Below are 17046 nucleotides of genomic sequence, written 5' to 3' on the forward strand. Positions count from 1 at the left end.
TAAGGATAAAGAAGGAGTTTCCTAGGAAAAAGGGAATTTTTCCCTAGGAAATAAGAAAGGAACTGATATTGTGCAGAATATATTATTATTATGACACCTCCAGGGAGTCCAAAGACTCATCGAGGGAGAGTGTGCCAACAGCATCGAATGATTGAAACCCTTCCAACTACTAACTGTTCTCAAACTTGCTTAACTTTTTGCATTAGCCATTAGTAGCAGAGGCTCTACCAATCGACCAACCTTTGCTGGCTAACATGAAAGAAGAAATATGTTCTCTCTTAAGAAAAGTTGTACACAAATTATTTTCTCGTTTTAGAAAAATAACAGATATGAGCTAAGTAATTATATTTTAATGGCCATTACTGAGAGAAGAAGAAATTGTATTTTACAAGTTTGAAGTTAACTGTTTTAGTTTATGTATTCTCATCAAATCATGTGATCTTGAAGAGAAGACAAGGAATTTTGCATGATGTTTGTGTCCTTTAACTCTGTTGTTAAGTTTCTGGGCCTTTTACTCTTCAAATTTATTCATAATGCAAATTTATATATAGAGCTTGCAAAACAAACATTTTACTTTTAAATTTCTTTGTCATTCACTCAATCTCTAAACTTATTATAATAATAATATTCCAGATCCAAATCTGTGATATTAACCACTCAGGCAGACCAACTCTGGTATATAATGACCAAAATGGAAAGATAGACCACACACAACATCAAAGTACCCCACCTAAAATTGATATTGTCCAGAAGAAGGCAATCTAGATAATTCCTCTCTCATTCACTTCAACTGCTACCTTGCAAATGGTTTGTTTCTGTCTAGGTCTTTTCTACAGATGATTCCAAGGGTAAATCTGCTCAATCAGCATCCGTCATTTTCCAATACCAACAAATATGAGCACCACCTACCCAAAATACATTCAATCCAACTGCCAAAACTACCTTTCATCTAGCTCTTTTATTTTATCTGACTCTATTCTCTAAAGAAGTTATTCTCACTGTACTACATGAACTGCAACTTCCAAGCTTTCCTAAAATATATAAAGATTTATTTTCTTTAACTCTGCTCACATGCAGCACTATTATACTGCAGGTGATACAACTTCTCATGCATGGGATAATACTAAAAGGAAAAAAGAACAAAAGCAAACTCTACAGAGAAATTACAGAATTACAATTTAGAACTCAGCATGCATTCTTATTCAAAAACAAATACCTGACATATTACACATCTGGATTCATTCACATCAATTCCTGAACGTAATTTATCTCCTGTCCTGAAATAAAAGAACACTTCAAGTGTTGTTTTTAGAAATTTTAACAACTAATAAGAAATTGATAAATATTTAATTATTAATTTAACCAGACTAAACAAACTGCAGAAATTATTGCTGGAGCTTGCATATTTCAGGTTTTAAAAACATAATCATCATCACATTTCTGATATATGTACAGAATGATAGCACAATATCATTAAGTCTGCATTATCACTACTACTTCATATCAATCAATTTTCTTCCATATTATTTATCAAGATGCTCTAATACTGCAGACAACTTAACAATCTGGTATTCTAACCACCACTGTATCAATTCACTTAGATCTTGGTCTCCTCTGGGTCTTTTTTCCCCTGTTCTTATGGTATCAAATATCTTATGGTTAACCTTTCCTCTCATATTCTGTTTAACTTCTAGCTAGGTTGACAGAGAACTGAACATATATCTACTATTCAACCAACAGGCTGTGGGTTTGAATCCTACCCTGAACATGGATGTTCATGATTGTCTTTAGATAGGAGAAAACCTTGTCCCTCCTTGCGGGGTATTTGTCCATGGAAGAGGGAACCTCCCAGTGATAACACTGACTCTTTTCATTCTTCCTCTCTTTCTTTTCTTTCTTCTGATGTTCTTTGGTCTTCTTCTTCACTTGAATCTTTTATGCCCCAGACCATCATCACTGGGATTTAACACCCAGCCACTGTGTTTGCTGTGTTGTGTCACCTGCTGGATGGCTCAGCTAGGATTGATCAACTAGTGGGCTTGCCAGCAAGGGTCAACATTGTTGCAGTAAGTGTCCCACTCCATGGCCTAAGGTTGGGGCTCAAGGATTGCTGTGATGCCAGTATAACATCTAGGGTAGCCCTGGCATTCCTTTCCCACATGTAGTTATTGCTTGCCAGTGAATGGGCATAGCACCGAAAAAAAAAAATCATTCAAACATGGGTTTTTCAGAGGCCCTCACAAGGTTCAATCAAGTACTGATACCGTAGATACATCACTTGATTACAGAAGTAAAAAAACAAAAGACGTGTGACAACAGTATAAACGTACCAGTTTTTCTCCTCATCCATGCAAGAGGTGAAAAGCCAATAAGGAAAATGTTACCCTTCTTTATTCAAAAGGATTTAGGAATAGCAGTATCTCCAAGAACAATTTAAAAATTACAATGCGGTAATATCCCTGTGGAAACATCATGTCAGCAACACTCAGAAAAATTACTCAGTGCAACATCAATTGGTGGAATACCAATTACAGTCACACCTCATAAATCACTACACTCTTCTAGAAGAGTGATATCAAAATAGAATCTTCTTGATGCTAAAGATGAGGAAATATGTTCAGAGCTTAAAGATCAGGGAGTGACTGGTACAAGGCTCATCCTGATGCATAAAGATAGTCACCTGTTCCGACCAGGAATATCCTTACTTTTGATACACTTAAACTTCCACATCTGTAAAGGTAGGCTATCTCAACTGTCTTGTTTGGCTGTACATCCCTAATCCAGTGAGATCCACTAAATGTTAGAAATAAGGGCATGCCCAAACTGCCTATCGTGACTCTATGACTGCTCGATGGTAGTAAACAACATGATGGCAACACTATTGACAAGATTTTTTTTTTTTTTCTAAGTTGGTACATCTATCATAAGCATCCATGCAATAGCAAGTCATTCTATCAAGTAGTTTGTTTTATACAGCTGTCTGAAGCAAAAGTGTTGTCTGTTGTATCTCTTGAAATGGATAAAATTGAGTATCATGTGGTTATAAAATTCTTTGTAAAAGAAGGTTTAACACAAATAGAAAATCATTTGAAGTTCATAAAATTTTATGGGTACTCTTCTCCTTCGTGTTCGACAATTAAGAAATCTGCTGCCGAGTTTGAATGTGGCTGTACCAGCCTCGAAGATGATCCACGTGAAGGATGTCCAAAAAGTGTAACAACACTAGAAATCATTGATCAAGTGCACGATATGGTATTGGATGACTGGCGAGTCAAAGTGCGTGAAATTGCTGAGACTACAGGCATTTCGAAAGAACGTGTAGGATATATTTTGCACGAAGAATTGCAAATGAAAAAGCTTTGCGCAAGATGGGTGCCATGCTTGCTCACAGCAGATCAAAAAAGCATTCGCACAAAAATCTCTGAATAGTGCTTGGAGTGTTTTAACAAGAATAAAACTGATTTTGTACGTCGATTTATTACTATGGATGACACTTGCATTCACTGTTATACACCAGAATCCAAACAGCAGTCAAAACAGTGGACAGTGTTGTAACCATTCCTTGTCTTTTATTTATATATGGTTGTAATTTATTCAATCTTTTCTAACCTCAACCTTCTTCTATAATAATCCTATTCTACCAATATCCTATAATAAAGAACCTTTGTTGCTTTATCTCCACAATACATTATTGGGTAGCATGTGGTATCTCTGAAGGACAATGGAATTTCCTCGAGATAGAGGCAGTACCAGAGTATCAGAGTGTCTAAGATTTACCTCTCGTAAAACGCCAAGAAATTTATTTGTTTCGCTGCACCACTTAGCGCTATTAGATTATTAAACATTAACAACCAAGAGGTAATCTCTGGACAGTACTTAATGATACCTATCAACTCTGCAGACGTGACCAAATTTTACTCTTTTCTAATATCCCTTTTAATATCCCACATAGGTTCACATTAATACTTTATAAGCGGTGCATCGGATTCCAGAAATCACAGAAAGTCTTTGTTAGAATCAAAAGCAAGGTTTATTATACTCAAAAGTTGATACACATAATAACATAAATTAAAATCCCATCTTAAGGGAGTTCCAGACAAGGCATATAATATTCAAACACTACTATTATACTAAAAAAATAATATACAGTAGCTTCCTAAAGTATGAATTATATTAACCTCCGCTAATGCATTAATCATGTACTATTATCACACTCAATCTAAGACTCCGTAGCTCTGTCAGACTACACAAGATAACATTCATATCTTTCACAATCTCTTTATATTATGCCAATTCTTTACTCTAAACATATCCTTAAATTCATTCAATATAAAGGCGAACATTAACACAACGACAGATAGTAAGGTAAAATCAATATTCTTCTAAAGTCCTAGCAATACAATCCTATCCTAGATCATTAATGTTCTTCTTCTATAACATATTAACATGACACAAATCTTTCATTCCTATTCAGTATAACACAAGCAAAGTCTACTTATCTTCCCTTTTCAGTTCTTTAGTGCTTCATAGGTTCACAGGAAATTGGCCTTCTGTGGACAGCCAGACGTGTTTCTTTTCGCAGCGAATACGGCTGCCAAGACCGTAGCTGCCTATCGGGAGCCATCTGACATCGATGCCACTCGCACCCTCCGTATACCACGAGGGATGAACACACAGGAAATCCAGGGAAAAAAAGCCTTGTTACGGGGTTGCATAACCCTTATATTTCCATTCTTCTCGGCGATTCTCGCCCTTTTCGATGTCCAGCCAACTCACACTTGCTATTACATCACGGCGTCCATTCTCTGCCCTGCTTATTGCACGTACGCTGACATCATTGTTTACTTGGGGCGAGACGCTCTCTCACGTTACAACTCCGTAACCTTTGGACTTGACTACCCCTCCCCAACTGTTGAATTTGTGCTTACATTTTATAATTCTTTTATACATATTTTATAATGCTCTGCTAATGTTTTACACTTTCATATTAAATTAACCACATTCATGAATGGCACAAAATACATACTTATTTAACCTTTTCATAACAGAACACACTTGAGTTATATATACATAATACTTATTCTACACTTAGAGGTAATTTATTGTATTTATCTCATTCTTTTGTTTGGAAAAGCATGTTAGACCGTGATAAGATAGGAATTCATAAATTTCCACTCTATCACAATCTAACAACAGAAGCCAGTTATACAGCGCCAAAGAAGACAAAGTCGGTTCCATCAGCAGGAAAGGTTATGGCATCGGTGTTTTGGGATGCTAAAGGCATTTTGTTTATTAATTATCTTGAAAAGGGTAAAACAATAACCAGGGAATATTATTCCGATCTTTTAACCAGACTAGACAAAAAAATTCGTGAGAGAAGACCCGGTTTACAGAAGAAAAAATCATCTTTCATCAGGACAATGCAATGCACATGCCCACAAAGGTGTTTTGGCAATGGGAAAATTAAGGGATCTGCACTATGAATTGTTGGAACATCAACCCTATTCCCCAGATTTGGCTCCCTCTGACTTCTATCTCTTGCCAAAACTAAAACTCTTCCACAGTTGTCAGCGTTTTTTGCTGAATCAAGAGGTGATTGCAGCTGTAGAGGGGTATTTTGCAGATCTTACCGAGAACCACTACCGGGACGGGATAATGGCAATGGGGCATTGTTGGAATAAATGTATTAGTCCTAAGGGAAATTATGTTGAAAAATAAAAATAATTTTGAAATTATATAGTTTTTCATTGTTAGGCCAAGAACTTTTCAGACCACCCTCATACAATGAGCATGCCAAAAATTTTGGTATCTTAAACAATTAAGTAAGCTGGTGAATATAATTAACTAATTTCCTATCAGGATGAAAAACTGAGACAGCTGACTCAACACAAATATCTGTAAATAAAATCCATGTATTGCTAAAATGAACCAACTGGATCAACATTATTAGAGCAGGCTAATCAACTTAAAAATCAATAACTCCCTAAAACACATTTAATATGTTAAAACAAAATATGCCAGTCAAACGATTTTGTTACATAAAATTATTACCTGAATATAGTTGATACTGTCGAATGAAACTCTTCTTGAAGTCCGGTAACAAATTTCTCTGTCAAACGAAGTATACTTTGTTGAATATCTGTCTAAGATTTAAGAGTATATTATTGCATTAACAACAGTATTAGTATTCGCTCAAATGTATACTGTATTTATTGCATAACAAGAATGACTATAAAGTACAAGCAATGCTCACTACAACCTACATCATTATAACAAACTGCTTGCTATTAAAAAAAAAAAAAACTACTGAAAAGCCCCAACCAAAGCTCCATAGATACAGTATACAAAAGTAAAAGGAATTCACTAAAACAAACCCTTGTTTCTAGTGCATGCAAGTCTGCTATAGTGAAAGTTAATTGACTTGTGATTCAAACATCTTCTGCAGTACCTAACATAAAATCATAATGCTTTTTATGCACTTTCAGAGAAGATCTACTGTCCCATTTGTGCATGAAAACATTTATCAAAAGTATGAAAAGCTTAAACAGCACTAAATTTCACGATTCTTCTCAGTATAATATACATAAAGTAAATAATAATTAATTAATTATAGCCTCTGTAGCCTGGTGGTAACATCCATGACTAGATCAGGAGAAGAAAAACCTTATAAGTTCAATCCTAATCATTGATGAAAGAAACTTTTTTCTGGTCTTTTTACAGCAGTTTCTGGAGTAAGATGATCATTGGCATATGCAAGTAGTTTTTATTCCAAAAAAAATTTAGGTTTGTAACCACTAACTTGGAAAAACCAAGAGGGGAACTTATAATGTATTCACATGACAATACTGGTTAGGATTAAGAACATAAGATGTTGGAAGCTGTACATATTGTTTTGCCACTTTTTGTTTAGCAGCTATATATAGTACTAATAGTGCAATGAAGAGTACAGAGATCATCAATTAACAAAAAACAGTCTCCCATCTGCTGTGTTTCCCAACAAATACAATTTAAAGTCATTCAAATCATATGTAAACAAATTCCTCCTTTCCTAACACCACCCATACGCGATACTAATGTACTATAAGTTGACCAATCAACCTCCTGTGTATGGGCCCAACATTAAAAAAAAAAAAAAAATTCAAAAATTATGGAGAAAGAGTGCTCCAAAGCATAAAAAAAAAGTTTTTTTTTTTTTATGTTGGTACCACATCCCTGGTCATTCAATCCTTTCTTATTCACTCACAAATCCACTTCTCTATCCATCATCCACTCTTCTCACAGTGTCTCCCTGTCCATCCTGAATCCCCGCTTCCCATTTTCCTGCTTATCTTGTGTTTCTTCTCTTCCCTCGTGATACTCACCTCTCCATTCACAAGCCCTCCTACTCTACTTTACTGCTCTTCCACGTCACCCATAACACTTTTGCTTCTTCAGGTCTTCCATTCACTTCAGTCATTACTCTTTCTTGCAGAAACAGTTTCTCCAGCTGACTCATACCAAATCCATTTAAATGCAGTATGTCTCTTTTATACAGTTCCATCCTCAAATTTATCTCACATTCACAAAATACACTCCTCTCTCTTACACAACTCCACTAGCATCCCATTTATAATCGTTGCCCATCATTTTGACTCATCACTATCATCCCACAACAACACACTATCTTTTACTAATCTCAGCAACCTCAGGAAGTCCATCCTTATATATATATATATATATATATATATTGATCCAATACATGAGAGGTTGAAGGACCTATAAGCATATCAGTGCCATGTCTGGAGTGCAGGTGAGGACTCAGAAGTTTATTGGCATTTTTTTTGAAGAGGTGCAGGTTGTAGTTACTTGGAAATACTTCTTGCAGTAGGTTCAAAAGGACAGAGGCAGATGGAATGAAAGAGGAAGAAGAAAAGCAGGTTCAGTGTGTTTGCAGTTGAACAGTAAAGAGGAGTAGTACTGGGCAGCTGCTGCTCCTGTATTGACTGATGTAACAGAAAATGGAGGAATGATGTTGCCAGTTCGGTGGAGCAATTACCATTGAAGTACTTGTAAAATAGACAGGGTCGAAACATTGTGTCAGTGAGAGAGTCAGATCACCTATGAACCAAAATTGCTCTTCTCTGGACAACATTAAGAATTTTCAGAGAAGTTTTAAGTGCTCCACCCAAACATGTGAGCAGTAGTCTAAACATGAGCACATTTCGGATTTGTATATAGTTAAAAGTTGGTTGAGTGTAAAATAGCACCCTGAACAAAAGAGAATGCTTAGTTTTTTGGATGCTGAGGAAGCTACTGACAAGATGTGTTGCCAGGAGAGGTGGGAGGTGAATGTTAGTCCAAGCAGAGAGAGAGATCTGATCTTGTCTGGATTTGGGTAGGGGGAATGTGAGTTGGGGTCTCTTTTGCAAGAGAAGAGACAAGACAGTGTTTTGGTGGCATTGAACATGACCAGATTGTCCTTGCCTGAAAATGATCTTGATACTTGGGATATCTGTGCACTGCATAGTTTGTCAAATGAGTAGGATGAATGGATAGTACTATCATCTGCAAAGCTGTGGGTAGGATCAGTGGTGATTGAGAGTAGGTCGTTTATATACATGAGAAAAAGGGTAGGTAATAGGAAAGAGCCCTGAAATAATCTTACATAAGTGGTGAAGCTTAAAGAGAGGGAGCCATCAACCATGACATGCAGTGAATGACCACAGAGGAAACTAGCAACACAATTACAGAGAGTGGCAGGTCGACCAAAGGATAGCAGCTTGTTTAGCAGATCTCAATGCTAGACACGATTAAAAACTATGGAAATATCAAGAACAAAAGCACAAGTTTCTCTGAACCTTTCCATTGCACAGGTCACGTGGTGGTGATGTAAGCTATCAGGTAGCTGTAGATTGTGATAATTTCTTTGGTTGAAGAAGTAACTTTTTTAAATTTTTTTTTATAATTTATACAATTTATATATTGTAATTTCAATAAATTAATTATATTTTTTCTCTGGGTGTTGTTTATGCCATGAAGTACTACTGAGAATTTATCTCCTTCAAATCTCACTATCAGTGAGATTTGAAAGGGATAAATTAACCTTGGAGAGGGTAGATAATAAAAATTATATGAGTACTGTATTTATGAGGATAGCATGTAAGCACAAAAGTTGATGGATAGACATTTAAACTGCTGAGAGGTATTTACAGGATTGATAGTGAGGAAATCTTTCATATGGCAGAAACAAGAGGAAGGAACAAGGAACATAAGCTATTTCTAGAAGTTGTGAATAGTTAGTGAGTAAGAAGTTTTTTTCCTTTTCTTTTAGTGTTGCACGGTTGATCAGCATTCATTTTAGAAATTATGGACTTTACAACCGTGTTATAAATAACTATTTTAATTTCCCAACGTTTTGACCCTCATATTAAGGTCATCGTCTGGAGTATATACAAATATACAAGGACAAGCTGAGTTACATTTCACGCAGTATGCTAAAGAAACAATGATTTGATCACTGGTTATTCTACTGGCATGACCTCTAGTGAAAAAAAAAAAAAAATACAGATAAAGTTAAAAATTAATTAATTATTTAGAAACTACATCAAAGCTAAATTCTATTTAGGATAACATAAGAGAAACATTCTTTCATATCGATAGTTTTCTTACAGTAACAATGATGTCCTATTTTTAACATGACAACTGTTATATTAGATTTAAGATTCTGGATTATCTACAGTCCTGTTTATAGTTAACTCTTAGGGAGAAAGGTTCCGTGGGTAGAATATGTGCCTTCCATATGCTTGGGTTAGACCATCATTATTGTTCAGATTGGGGTGGTTGATAAGAATCTCACAGGCTTGCTGATAACTTTATTGCTTTTGAAAGGTATTGCTGATAACTCTAAAGTTATCAGCAATGTCTTTCTAAAAAATGGTTACAGCCAAAACACTATTAACAAAATTTTCTACAAGAACTCAACAAAAACAAAGATAAACCAGACTACAATAAAACTATAACCATTCCTTACATTAAAGAGACATCAGATAAAATAAACAGAAATACAACCTCAAAGCCTCATGACAAAATTTCATGCCGGCTGGGGCGTCGCCCGGTTAAACAAGGCCCCCGTTGTTTTCGCCAGGGAACCAGGGCGAACAGCGAAAAGTCAGCTACTGGAACAAATCTGAAAACAAACCCCAACTCAACATCACCAGAGTTAAAGATCGGTACTATCAACGTAAGAAGCCTGAATGGCAAAGAAATGGAGCTAGCTGAGGAATTAGATAAGTACCAGATCGACATAATAGGGGTGACTGAAACAAAAAAGACCAAAACTGGTGAGATCTTTCTGAGCAATAAATACAAAATGTTATATTCAGGCAATAACAATCAAGGAAAAGAAGGAGTAGCCATAGTATTCAACACAAAATACGAGGCTAATCTTCTTGAATGGCAGTCAGTCTCAAGTAGAGTAATGTGGGCAAATATGAGAATGGGGAACTGGACAATGAGACTTATTTGTGCCTATGGTCCCACAGAAGGTTCTACTAAGGTAGAAGTGGAGGAATTTTTTGAGGCTTTAGAAAAAGCAACTGACACAATGAAAAAGGAAAAGTTGGTCCTTGTTGGGGATCTAAATAGTAGAGTAGGAAATGATTGTGAGACATACAAAAATATTTTGGGAAAATTTGGAGAAAAGAGCAAAGCTAATAATAATGGCAAATATCTGTTGGATTTCTGCTCAGGACATGGACTGGTTATTACTAACACCATGTTCCAACATAAAAATGTGCACAAATTCACATGGAGAGAAGAGGCTAGGAATAAGAAAAGTCTCATTGACTATGTTATTGTTGATAGTGATGTTTTCTCCCTGGTGCAGGACACCAGAGTGTACAGAGGATTTGAAATTGGAAGTGATCACTATTTAGTCTTGAGCAGGATAAAATTGAATTTCATATTGAAAAGAATAACATGTAAGAAAGTTTTAAAGCGAATAAAAGTTGAGCAGCTCTCAGATGTGAACTGTAGACTAAAATACAGAAATATTATTGAAAAGAAAATGAAAGAGTTTGAGAACAGGAATCAAACCTTGGAGATTCAGTGGCAAACTCTGAAGGAAACATTGATTGATTCTGCCAGAGAGGCATGTGGTGAGGTTGTGTGCAAAGATAAAAAAATCAGAACTCCCTGGTGGACACAGGAAGTTAAAGAGGCAGTGAAGGAAAAGAAGAAAGCATATCAAAAGTTCCTGGCAAATAAGTCAGCTTTTACTCTTACAGAATACAGAGACAAATGTAAGAAAGCTAAACAGTGTGTAAAACTAGCTAAACAAAAGTCATGGGAGCACTTTGGCAAGAATATAGAAAATAAATATCAAGAAGGTGGCAAAATATTCTGGAGGTTATTGAAGAAGCTTAGGAATGGAGGAAAGAGTGCTGTAAAAGGAATTAGAGATGATAAAGGTGAAATGAAAACAGGAGAAAAAGATATCCTTGAAGTATGGAGTAATTACTTTGAAAAACTGCTAAATGAAACAAGCAGTGATGACAGCACAGTGATAAAAAACACTGACCAGGCATGCAGTCAGGAATACATATCCATACTTGAAGTAGAAAAAGCCATCAAAGGCTTGAAATGTGGAAAGGCAGCAGGAGTAGATGATATTCGACCAGAAATGCTGAAGTATGGTGGTATAAGAGTCTTACAGTGGCTGCACTGCATAGTTCAGAAAGCCTGGACAGAGGGACGAATTCCCGATGATTGGAGTAGAGCTCTCATAGTACCCATATATAAAAAGGGAAATAAAACTGAATGTGAGAATTACAGAGGTATTTCCCTACTGAGTGTTCCTGGCAAGATCTATGCAAGTATACTTGAGAAACGGTTGAGAAGAATTGTGGAAGAAAAGCTTGGTGAAGAACAAGCTGGATTCAGGCCAAATAGAGGCTGTCAGGATCAGATCTTCACTTTACGACAAATAGTCGAGAAAGCATGGGAATATAACAAAGATCTGTATTTAAGTTTTGTCGATTTGGAAAAGGCATATGACAAGGTGCCAAGAGAGAAGCTATTCAATACGCTGCAGTTATATGGTGTCAATGGGGCATTATATCAAGCAATACTTAGTCTTTATTTGAGTTGTGAGTCAGCAGTTAGAATTGAAGGAAGTACAGGAAGATGGTTTAATGTTAAATCTGGTGTGAGACAAGGATGTACATTATCCCCTCTGTTATTCATTATCTATATGGATCACATTATGAAGGAATGTGGTATTAAACCTGATATCAAAATTGGAGATGTTAATGTCAGCTCTTTGCTTTATGCGGATGATGTTATACTTCTAAATAAATCCGCTACAAGTCTGCAAGATTCTCTGACTAAATTGAATAGCTGTTGTAATAGATATGGTATGAAGGTCAGCAATAAAAAGACAAAGACAATGAAAATAGGCAGAATCATTGAAAATATCAACTGTGTTGTGAATGGAGAACCTGTGGAACAAGTAAAACATTTCAGCTACTTAGGCACGATTTTTACTGAAGATGGTAAATTAAATATAGAAATAGACAACAGAATCAGCAAAGCTGATATGGTGGGAAGTCAATTGAATAAATTCATATGGAATAAGAAAGAAATTAGTCGGAACACTAAATTAGCTGTATACAAGACTGTGTTCAAACCAATTTTAACTTATGGATCTGAGAGCTGGGTCAGAAGTAAAACACTTGACCAAAGACTAGAGACCGCAGATATGAGAGTCCTGAGAAAGATTAGAGGCGTGAACAGATGGCATCAATGGCAATATCATATTAAAAATGAGGATATTAGGAAAGAACTTGACATTGTCAGCATCCAGGAATGCGTTAGCAGAGCTAATCTCAGATGGTATGGTCACTTAAATAGAATGGGAGAGGAAAGATTAGCAAAACAAGTGTTCTCTGCCAGGTTGGCAGGAAAACGACCCAGAGGAAGACCAAGATATAGGTGGATTGATACGGTACAAAGTGCCTTAGACGATAGAAATATAAGATCTGATAATGTTGGAGTCTTGACAAGTAACAGACTGATTTGGAGGAAAATTGTAGATAGGAAGTTAGTAATGATGTAATTTTTTCATGTAGTACTGTCATATCCTGTACACCCTTTGAGGGTACATGGCAGGAATTTGATGATGATGATGATGATGAAGCCTCCTACAAAATTAAAAAGCTTACTCAACTCATCCAAAGATCCACTCCTTCTGCTGGCCCACACTGGAGTATACCGTATTTATTGCACCTGTAATCTACCATATATAGGGAAAACAGGATGCACAATTCCTATCAGACAAAAGGAACATAAATGACACATTAAATATAATAACTATGGTGAAGCTGGCCTTTCTGATCATGCCCTGAACACTTTACATAGAATTGACTGGAAAAGCACCAGTTGTTTATATCACACTAAAACATGGTATAAATGTAAATTTAAGGAAGCCTGTTTGGGACATCCATGGAATCATTGTTATTTGTTCATTGTACAGTCCAGTATTTTGATTGTAATCTAGATAGCGTGGAAATCTTTCATATGGTAGAAACAAGAGGAAGGAACAAGGAATATAAGCTATTGCTAGAAGTTGTGAATGGTAAGTGAGTAAGAAGTATGCGTTTTTTTTTTTTTTTTTTTATGAAGGATGGTTGGATCATGGAATGCATTGCAGGATGGATAGAATGGTGAGAGCGCAGAGGGAACTAGTTTAGGGGATAGTATGACAGACTTTGCATTGCTCTAAGATGAGCCTTCCATTATGGTTCTTGTGACTCCATAGATGTCCCAAATAATAATAATTATCATTTTGGACATCCATGGAGAATCATTGTTTGTTTGTTTTCATTGTACAGTCCAGTATTTTGATTGTAAGATGGTTCAAAAAACATGTTCATTACTGAGCAAGATTTTCAAACCATCTTATAATGCTGATGTGCATCAACAGATAGAGAAGGGAGTTGAGAATGCCAGTTGTAGATATTTTGTAGTTTTATGATTGTGAAATACAGAATACTATTGAGAAAATTCTTAAAAAAATCTAATTTAAGCTATCTATGCCTCATATTAACCTATAGATGATGATATGAGCAAGCCAAGAACACTTAACAATGGATTCCCACAAGGGTCAGTTCTGGCCCCTTCTCTATTCAATTTGTATATTTCTGACCTACCAAGGACAACATATAGAAAATTCACATATGATGATGATCTATGCATCACATCCCAACATCAGAACTTCTGTATCATAGAGCACATACTAACTAGGACCTAGAGGAGCAAAACTGCTTCTTTGAGAAGGCAGTCTTATTCCAAGAACTACTAAGACTGAAACATGCTGTTTCCATTTGAACAATAGCATGGCACATGACATCTTAAGAGTGCCACTAAATGGGAACATACTACTGCACAATTTTAATCCAAAGTATCTGGCCCCTCTTCTATTCAATTTGTATATTTCCGACCTTCCAAGGACAACATCTAGAAAATTCGCATATGATGATGATGATGATCTATGATCCCAGACAGAACCTTCTCCTTTAATAGACATCTCTCCAATATTGCTGCCAAACTCAGGACTAGAAATAACATCATACTGCATAAACTTGCTTGAACAACCTGGGGGGGGGGGGGGGGGGGGCTTGTGCTCCCACATTAAGGAGACACTGCTCTGGACCTCATTTACTCAACTGCTGAATACTGCTCTCGGCTGTCTGGCTGAACAGCGCACATGTTAAATTAACTGATACCGTCTTGAATACTGAAATTGCGTATCATTTCTGGAACAATAAAGGCTTAAAGATAATAAAGACTCTGATATTGACAGCTTTACATCACAGAAGCTTAAGTCAAGACACCTGCCTATTATAATGGCTCAACGACTTGTCACTGATGGCTATGATGCAACAATAGCATGGCAGACAGAATGGTCTTCCCAAGCCCCAGTAATCTGGCAGACTGTCTTCAATCCAAACAGTCCTCAATCAGGGTTCAAACTACCTTGAAAAATATGGACCTCCATAAATAGAGTTCACACCAAATAGTGGGTGTGGACCTTCCTTGTTTACTTGGGGAATAAGACCAAACTCATCTTGTGACTGTGGTGAAGATAACCAAACTATACAACATATCACGTATCGAACTTAGACATTCTATTACAACAGTTATTCAATTTAGTTAGGGAATCTTGCAGACCTGTACTGGATTTTAAAAGTATGACATCATCTGCATAAAGTAAAGAGCTTAGATTAATATTTCCAATTTTGATATCATACACCTCAACTTTTCTGTCACAATTTCATGAATGAGTGTGAAACTTCTGGGAATTCAAAAGAAAGTTCCATGATTGCTGAATGATGATTCTCACAAATTTTCATGATCACTCTTTCCACCAAATCATCTGTCACTACACTTGGCTGGCCACTGTACTCTTCATTATGAATACTGTTGCATTTTCAGTGTTGAAAGCCATACTGAGGTGAAAATTTTATGCCAATAAAATATTTATGTAAATAAAATCCAAATTATGTTTAACTAATAGTGAAGAAACAGTTCACAAAAAATAATAAAAATAAAGAATTTTCCAGACATGATTATTAAATGTATGCATGTGTATACCATAACATAAAATTATATAAGTCAAGAGAATTGGGTTGAATTGATTGAAGTGTCTGTTAAGTGCCTGCATGCATGTGGAAATTCTCTGGCCTGTTTGATTGTTTTGTAGGATGAAAAATGGAAGTTTCAAGGAGATAAAACCCTTCCAACCTCCCTATGGGATTGGCTAACTCACCTTCACCTGAAAAGTTCTTAGTAGTTTTTCCCCTCCTAAACCATATTAAACCCATATTTTTCCAAACAGAGGATCCAACGTTCTTGCAAATGCTGAATTGTTGGTTGGTCAAGTGGGTGGGTATTTGCTCTCCAACTAACAGGTTGTGGATTTGAATCCTGCCATAGGCATTGATGTGTGCAACTGTCTTTGAATGGGCAATGCATTTCAACATCTGCTGTGAGACCACTGCCCCACTTATTGGAGGACTAAAGTGCCTGGAAAAATTTCCATGTTTGGCCTGTAGAGCATGGTATCCAGATTATGTTAAAAATAAAAAATATATATAAAATTAAGTTAAAGGGAGATGGTAAATCCTGTTTTATTTTATTGCCGGGTACGAAACTCGGATTGAAATCCATCAAATCCATAGAGTTTCATGCCGAAAAAACTATCCGCGAGCCCAAGTGTAAGTGATCACTTGGGTAGTACAACACCAGGGCAACTCCAAGCAAAGGTGGAGCGAGCACCATCACTAACCTTAATATTCTCTCATAATGTAAAACACAGCTCCTAAGAGATGTATATATACTCACTGATGAGATCTCAAAAAAGGGTGAAACTGGTCTGGGTAGTGACCTCTTCTCATAATGTAAAACAGTATATATACATCTCTTAGGAGCTGTGTTTTACATTATGAGAGAATATTAAGGTTAGTGACGGAGCTCGCTCCACCTTTGCTTGGAGTTGCCCTGGTGTTGTACTACCCAAGTGATCACTTACACTTGGGCTCGCCGATAGTTTTTTCGGCATGAAACTCTATGGATTTCGATCCGAGTTTCGTACCCGGCTATAAAATAAAACAGGATTTACCATCTCCCTTTAACTTAACTTATGTCACCGGTAAAATAGCCTTTTGGCTTATTATAATAGTAATAACAATATAGGAGTACACCATTTCAGCAATTCTATAGTAGAGGTATATGTAAGTTCGGTTCACTTAAAACCTTGATATTCCAGGTCTACCTACTCACTGATGAGATCTCAAAAAAGGTTGAAACCGGTATGGGTAGTGACCTCTTCTCATAATGTAAAACAGTATATATACATCTCTTAGGAGCTGTGTTTTACATTATGAGAGAATATTAAGGTTAGTGACAGAGCTTGCTCCACCTTTGCTTGGAGTTGCCCTGGTGTTGTACTACCCAAGTGATCACTTACACTTGGGCTCGCCGATAGTATTTTTGGCATGAAACTCTATG

At 36.4% G+C, this 17046-nt stretch overlaps 1 protein-coding gene across 2 annotated transcripts in view; it reads right to left on the bottom strand.

Annotated features, from left to right (window-relative positions):
- Ctu2 (Cytosolic thiouridylase subunit 2) overlaps positions 1-17046 on the bottom strand; it is a 170379-nt gene that overhangs the window by 50450 nt on the left and 102883 nt on the right. For both annotated transcript variants that reach the window (XM_090398131.1, XM_090398130.1), the window contains exons 10-11: positions 6052-6143; positions 1217-1277 (exon numbers count right to left, since the gene is read on the bottom strand). In XM_090398131.1, coding sequence (XP_090254257.1) covers positions 1217-1277; positions 6052-6143 — 153 coding nt within the window. The remainder of the gene's footprint in view (positions 1-1216; positions 1278-6051; positions 6144-17046) is intronic.

This window comes from Typopeltis vanoorti, chromosome 9 (assembly GCF_054136105.1).
Source record: "Typopeltis vanoorti isolate ZY-2024b chromosome 9, IOZ_Tvanoo_1.0, whole genome shotgun sequence".
NCBI lineage: Eukaryota > Metazoa > Arthropoda > Arachnida > Uropygi > Thelyphonidae > Typopeltis > Typopeltis vanoorti.